The sequence below is a fragment of the Marmota monax genome, unplaced genomic scaffold (genome assembly GCF_021218885.2).
Source record: "Marmota monax isolate L192 unplaced genomic scaffold, Marmota_monax_Labrador192_F-V1.1 WCK01_AAM20220418_F8-fsc00061, whole genome shotgun sequence".
NCBI lineage: Eukaryota > Metazoa > Chordata > Mammalia > Rodentia > Sciuridae > Marmota > Marmota monax.
The window spans coordinates 17,651,463-17,659,597 of NW_026695230.1; the positions used below are offsets into that span (position 1 = coordinate 17,651,463).

Genomic DNA, 8,135 nt, shown 5'->3' on the forward strand with positions numbered 1-8,135 from the left:
TATGGCTACAATATTATTTTTGTTTACTTAAAGCATGCAATTTTCAACTATATTTGGATTAAATACACTTTTTGTGAACTGGTCTTGAAATGTAACCACTACCTGTAGCGATGTATTATGAATAAATGTTTTTAAGACTAACAAATGACTTGGTACAATATAACCTGCTTTAAGCTGGAAAATGTTTCTAATAGCATTTTTTTTAATTGTAAGGGTTTTATACCTATGTTTATTAATGTATAGTCACCCAGAATGTTGCTTTTGAGGATTTCTTTTTAAAAAATGAGAGTTTATATTGTTGTCAAATTAGTAGTAGCCACTTCATTTTCAATAGATGAAAGACAGACAATTATTGATATTATAGCTTGTAAATTAATCCTGATTAGTTCATGATGATTGATTGGATTAATTTTCGATCACATTGGTTATACCGAGTCAGTATATCACACTTGCATAACACCACATTCTGATGACTTGCTCATTATGATTCTTTGCCCTCTAGCATTTTTTTCAGGGTGTTTTTTACTTCTGTGTTCCTCAGGCTGTAGATCAGAGGGTTAAGCATGGGAATCACAAGACTACAAAACACAGAGATCACTTTGTTGTATTTCCACGAATTCTCTGCTTTCGGTTGCTGCAGGTACATGAAAAATAATGTCCCGTAAAAGATGGTGACCACAGTGAGGTGGGAGGCGCAGGTGGAAAATGCTTTGCACTTGCCCTCGGAAGACTGGATTTTTAAAATAGAGAAGAGGATGCAGATATAGGAGATGAGGACCATCAGGAGGGATCCAATGAGATTCACTGCAGAGAAGATCAGGAGCTGCTTCTCTTTGTTGTGGGTATCAGAGCAGGAAAGGGCAAGAAGAGGAGGGTCAGCACAGTAGAAGTAGAGGATCATATTGGAGTCGCAGAAAGACAACTGGAAAGTCAGGACGGTTTGTATCACAGAGTTCAGGAAGCCATAGGTGTAGACTCCTATCACCAACTCCTTGCAGACCCGCTGTGTCATAATGGCTGTGTAAATCAGAGGGTTGCAGATGGCCATGTAGCGGTCATAGGCCATTGTAGCCAAAAGGAAGCATTCGGTAGTTGCAAAAGCACTAGAGAAGTACAGCTGAGCAAAACAGCCAGAAAAGGAAATAGTTTTTTTCTTCACCAATAAATTCTGCAGCATCTTGGGTCCAATGGAAGACGAATAACAAAGATCAATGAATGCCAGGTGACTGAGAAAATAGTACATGGGGGTGTGGAGGCGTGAATCCGCCTTGATGAGCAGGATCAGGCCAAGGTTTCCCACTAGGGTGATGAGATAGATTACCAGGAACATCACAAAGAGGGGGAGCTGAAGCTCTGGATGGTCTGTGAATCCCATGAGGACAAATTCTGTCACTGTGGTTCGATTGCTTCTTGCCATTTTGTTTTCTTGCCTACTATGGAAAAGAATAAAAAAATAATAATTAGACACTTAAAAACAAAAGCTCCTTTTGTCTTTGTTCCAGTATCAGATGATAAAAATTTGGCCTTACATTTCTAAGAATTAAAGGTTGTCCCTAGTCATGGGACTTTATTTTGCTAAAACACATTTAGAATGTTTGAGCTCATTTGTTCATGGAACAGGGGGGTCTATTTTCTTTTTTTTTAAATCTTTTATTTTTTAGTTGTAGTTGGACACAATATCTTTATTTCACTTATTTATTTTTATGTGGTGCTGAGGATTGAACCCATGGTCTCCCATGTGCAAGGCGAGCCACAACCCCAGCTCCAGGGTCTATTTTCATGTTAACAGTGTAAATACTTGCAGTTCCTTTCAATAAATGTGTATCTCTGGGTCCCACTTGGGACAGGATAGCATGCTTGGTGTTGGGTGGAGATCGAATACTACATTGTCTTTGTTCTCATGGAGTCTTATTCCTTAAAGAAAAGCAACCTGGGTATGACTAGAGATGTACAGAGTGATGTAGAACTTAGGAGGGAGAGATTGAATGGGGATGGTGTAAATAGAAAAAGCGTCATTCAATTCTTGTCCACTTACCAAACATATTGCCCATCTATAATGTTCCAGATGCTATCCTAAATGAAGATGACACAAAAATGAATAAAACACGTCTGTCTTTAATGAGTTCACAGGCTAGTAGGAAAAATACATATATAAATAACTAGTTGCAATTCAGTGTGGATAGTACTATGAAGAGAGAAATCCCCTAATTCCACTTGTCTACTGGAAGGATGTTGTGCGTGCATGTGTGTGTGTGTGTGTGTGTGTGTGTAGGATCAAAAGTCTTTAAAGAGACAACACTGAATTATGTTCACTATTAGGCTAAATATTTTAAATTAAAATGCAATATGGTCACTTGGTAAAAATTTCATATAGTACAGAGGGATATAAATAAAAGGAAAAAAAAACCCTGAAAACAAAACAACCCCTCCCCCAGTGTTCTCCATACTACCTCCAATATAATTGCTTAATGGTGAACAGTTCCTTCTATATCCTAAAAGATTTGATACACACACACATGCACACACACATTTTTCCTACATAAATGAGATCATATAATTTTGTACCTTGTTTCTTTTTACACTTTGAAGTATTTCCAAATCCATGTTATTTCTTTTGTAGCTGTATCAAAACTTAATAATGTATTCTTCTTATTGGACATTTAAATGTTTATAATTTTTGTTAGTTTTTTTCTCTTTCAAATAAAGCTGGAATAAACATCCACATGTATGTATATGAATAGAGGATAACTTTTGAAAGTAGAGTATGGGTCAAAATGTACACATTCATTTTTTTCTTTTGATGGTGATTGACAAGTTAAATCAGCTCTTTGATTTGCATATTACAATTATTTTTCAGTTTTTCACTTGAACTTTAATGTTGGTATGGCAGTTTTTCTTTGTGCTAGGCAGGAAATTTTAAATGGTTTGATGTCAAATGTTTTCCTTTTTGAGTTCTGATTTTCATGACACAGTAGATAAACATTTTTCAATTTCATATTATTAAAAAAATTATTTCTTGTTTCATTTTAGATTTGAATCACCATCCATATTCAATCTCCCGAGTATGTCCTACATCACTAGATTCATTGGAATTCAATTTTGATGTAACCAATGAGGTAATCAACTCTTCATATTTATTTCTCCAAATTGCTAGTCAAGTGTCCTAATGCAACTTATTGGTAAAATAATTTTCCTGCCAATTCTTTTGATTTAAAATTCTAGCCTTATTGTATACTAAAACATCCTTAAGTACTTGAGTCAATTATTTTGCAGTGTCATCTAGAACAATGACCAAACTTTGAATACAGTAGTTATGTTCAGAGTTATGATCAGAGTTTCTGATATGCCTGCTTGGAGACCTAAACTGAATGAACTTAAATTGCCCACCAACAGGTTTGATCCCTTTTAATATGTGATTTTAATATGTTATGGGATATTCTCATATGTATAATTTTCCATATTAATTTTAGCATTATTTTATGAAATTCTATACCATTTGCATTTTAAATGCAATCTAATTGACTTGAGATATTAATTCTGGAAGGATTAACATCATTATAACAAAAAATAATTTTCTTTCCTATAAGTAAGGTATATATTTTTTAATTTTCTTAAACAGTTTTAAAGTTTTCTTTAAACTTTTTAGATATATACCATATGTATTTCTTTAAAGTGTATTCATAGATATTTTATCTTTCTGTCACTACTGATGAAGTCTTATTTTATCTTTCATGTTGTGGTTTAAGTATTGATTACATATAGAAAAGCTATTAATTTGGGGGCTGGGGATGTGGCTCAAGTGGTAGTGCGCTGGCCTGGCATGCGCCAGGCACTGGGTTTGATCCTCAGCACCACATAAAAAATAAATAAAGATATTGTGTCCACCTAAAATTATAAAAAAAAAGAAAAGAAAAAAAAACTAAAAAAGGAAAGCTATTAATTTTTATAAATAAAATTTATAGCTATCTTTCTTATATAGTTTCTTATCATTTAAAATTGTTTCTTTAGTTGATTATCTTGGGTTTTAAAATACATATTCCTATAATATGAAAAAGATGTTGAATTTCTTTGCTCATTTCTAAATAGTAGTATCTTTCATTCCTTTCTCTTCTCTGCTTATATTAGCTAGTACTTCCAGAGCAATGTTAAAAAATTAGTGACAATGGTGGTAATTTTTGCCTTTTATTTTCTTGAAGGATGCTTCAGAAATACAAGGAAATGCTCAGGGCTTGTAGACAGAGGGGAATACCATATGCACAGTTATTGAGAGAGATAAGAGACCAGATATTAAAAAACTGTAAATATGTGGTGTAGTTAAGAGCAGTCTTCCTAGGAGTGAGCATGTGTTTGACACTGGCTGAGCTTAGTGCAAGAATAACAAATGGAGCTGGGCCAGGTGGCACAGGCCTATAATCCCACTGACTTGGGAGGGTGAAACAGGAGGGTTGCAAGTTCAAAGCCAGCTTCACAACTTAGAGAGGGACTAAGCAACTTAGTGAGACCCTGTCTCAAAATAAAATTAGAAATAAAAATGAAAAAGGGGCTATATATGTGGCTCAGTGGTTAAACACCCCTAGGTTTTAATCCCCAGCAGAAAAACAAACAAAACAAAGCAAGAAACAACAACAAAGGAGGCCCATGAATCTATATGTGCTAAAAATATTTAAAAGTTAATGAACAATACAGCAAATTAATAAAATATATTCTGTTCTCCCCATTAACAAAGATACGTTTAAAATGCCCTGGAAAGCAGAATCCTTGGGATCCTTACAGTTCTGGGCTGGAATGCAGTGGTATGAGGAGAACTATTTCCAACCCTGACACAGGGCTGCATAGGCCAGGACATGCCAGCTAGCAAGGATGAGCTCTGTTCACACCCCTGTAAACAGCCAACCCTTGGCCAACCTAGGTCTAGGTGTGAGAATATCAACACCATGATTCACTCTTAAAAGGGTGATCTGGGAAAGAGGCTCTGTAGGCTTAAGGAGTGAGCTGGAGCCTTTAGGACAAGGAATTGCAGGATACTATTACTGGCAAGGTGGTCTAAAAGGGCTGGTTAGCAATGGCTTTGAGCGAGCAGATTCCTTTGGCCTCATAGATTCTTTGGCCCATGGCATATGGTGCAGTAGGAAATGTCTCAAAATAGCTCTAATATTTGGGGACAAGGCAGGGTTCCTTCATGTTGGGATCTAAGAGTAATACTGCCTGTGAGTGAATGATGAGAAACATGTTTTGGGATGCATATCTAGATTGGATGACTGAGGGTCTGATATTCCATTTTGTGTTTGGTTCATACCCTATAGGAAACAGGCAGCCTTTGAAATAAACTGAGATGGCCATTGGAATATGGAAGGACTCTTGGAGAGTGCAAGATATCCAAGGCAAGTATTTTAGGTTGAACAACTAAGTAGGAAGTTGAGTCAGAAGAGCTCAGAGCACATTCAGGGAACTGTGAACATCCTTTTGGGTAAGAGCAAGTATATATGGAAGAGACTAGTGGAAGATAAACTGTTGGGGTTGGGACCATATTGTGAAAAGCTTTGAATACTAAAGAAATTTAATAACCAGTTCAGTGGTGAACATGGACCCACTAAACATTTGAACTTAGAATGACCTGATCATTATTCCCCTTTCAGGGAATTAATTTGATATTGTGTTATGTGGTGGACTTAAGAGAGAGAGAGAGAGAGAGAGAGAGAGAGAGAGAGAGAGCGAGGGAGAGCGAGCTATCAGTAAGGACACCAGCTGGTATGTTTTCTATGTAAGAGGGATAAGAATTTGAACTAAAGACCAAAGATAGGAATGAAGAAAGGAGATAAGCATGAGCAATATCTCAAACACAGTATCTATATCAATGGCAATTGATTGAAACAAGGAGACCAGGAGAATGATAATGTGAGAACTGAATTGACTGTTTAATTTTTGCCACATCTCTTTCATAAGGAGATATGACACATTTTAAATACACACACACACACAAACTCACATATGTACACGTGTACCAAAATTCATATTATAAAGTTCAAAAGAAGAAGATGTAATTGAGAGAAAGAAAAGGAAGTGAATTTCCCCCACTGTATTTTTAACAATGTTGCTGTAAGGTAGTGATTTTAGTAGCAATTGAAAGTCTGGTCCAGGAATGAATTAGGGGGAAAGAATTTTGAAAGTTATTTGAGGACATGGTGGACACCATTGCATAGTAAGAGCTGGTGATCCTTATTTGGAAGTCACTGGTATAGATGTGGGAACAACTAAGATCACTCAGGGAGTGAGGAACGGAAGGGAGGGTGGGGAAGAGAGGGAGAGGGAGAGGGAGAGGGAGAGGGAGAGGGAGAGGGAGAGGGAGAGGGAGGGAGAGGGAGAGGGAGAGGGAGAGGAGAGGGAGAGAGAGAGAGAGAGAGAGAGAGAGAGAGAGAGAGAGAGAGATTTGTTCAGGCACATTTGACATTTATTATTGAGCTTAACTGATACATCCAATGTTTGATAATTCAGAGTGTTGTTTTGTTCCTTATCATTATTCACTGTGTATGAATGATTCAGACAACTTTGTTAAGGAGAGAGAGAGAGAGAGAGAGAGAGAGAGAGAGAGAGAGAGAGAGAGAGAGAGAGATACATATGAAAGTAACAGGTGAAAGCAAATGTTCCAGGACAGAACTTTGGGGAGAATGGATCATTAATGGCTGACAAGAGGAGTCAGCAGGGAAGAAAAGGTGCCCCAAGATGTGCAGGATAGCTCCATCAGGTTTTAGGGAAGGGCCTTTTAAATATAGGCATTCCTGACATCCCTGGCTTTTGGCATATGTGACCTCTCTCAACAAAAGCTTGAAATCTTCAACCAATCTCTTAAACTCAGTGAAACGGTGCCTGTAAAATATTTGTTTTCAGAATTCTGTGCTATCTAATGGTGGAAAAGCATTCTTTTGGATTCAGTTCTAGAATTGATCAAGCCTTCCCAGCATTCAAAATGTGACAGTTCCCATTCAAACAGGCTTGGGAAGGTTTAGTACTTCTGGAAGAGTCCAAAGGCCAGTGTGCAGATTCCAGCTGGATTTAACAGCTCTCACATGACAGAAGATCTTTTCTATTAGCTCTTATTGATGTGATTTCATATTTGCCTACATAGTTCCTAAGACATGGTTAAAACATTCTAATTGGAAGTTTTAAAAAATTAAAAAATTATATGCCATTGCCTAAATATTTATTTATCATTCATCATATGGAAATATTCTTCTGCAATCCAAAAAACTTCTACTTGAATTCATTTCTAAGTTTGAGGATTACTGATAATATAAATGTTTAATCTATTAGTTCTTAGAATACAACTAGACCTGATGATAAATTTCTGGAAAAACAACAAAATAAGATAAAACTCTAGTAATAAATATTTGACTTTCAATTTTCTACCTATGAAAAAATTTATGGTTCCCCCCTTAAAAAGAAAATTCTGCTACTGTGATTTAACTAACTCAAACCAAATGATAATAACTGATGGCTATTGGAATACTTTAAATGCATCAAAATTCATTCTGTTTTATATATTATTTTATTTAATATAAAATTGTTATTTTCCCCATTTTCTTAGAGAGGAAATTCAGATGTAGTTTGTCAAATTCATAAAGTCATAGAGACAGAATTTAAGACAGGCAGGCTAATTCTAGATCCCTCAGCCTAAGTGACACTGTTTTTCCATTTATGATTTCTCAGTATTTATTTATTTCATGAGCATTTTCTTGCAAAGCTATGAGAAAATTTGAGGCATATTAAGATGAGTTCGATAACACTTCCTCTTGATTTGTTCAGGCCCATGTGACATTTATTATTGAGCTTAACTGATACATCCAATTTTGATAATTCAGAATGTTGTTTTGTTCCTTATCATTCTTCACTATGTATGAATGATTCAGACAACTTTTTGAGTAGTCTAAGAAGTATTCTTAAATACAGAGGATTTTGTACATGTGCAGAGGAGGGGCACATGAACTACTTTGAGAATATGATGAAAGCTAAGTATCTGTTCCTAGGAAATTTTCACTCATAAACATTTTCCTGTGGTTTCAAAGGCTTCATAAGTTTATTAGGTCCCTGCTACGTTTTCCTCACAGAATAACTCATGGACAAAAAAGATACCAGCTTTT

At 36.0% G+C, this 8,135-nt stretch overlaps 1 protein-coding gene across 1 annotated transcript; it reads right to left on the reverse strand.

The window, feature by feature from the left end:
* Positions 1–481: 481 nt before the first annotated feature.
* LOC124088447 (olfactory receptor 5M5-like) lies at positions 482–1,428 on the reverse strand. The gene has a single exon (XM_046438009.2). The coding sequence runs from the start codon at positions 1,415–1,417 to the stop codon at positions 482–484; it is 936 nt and encodes a 311-aa protein (XP_046293965.1). The 5' UTR covers positions 1,418–1,428.
* Between the last annotated feature and the right edge of the window lie 6,707 nt (positions 1,429–8,135).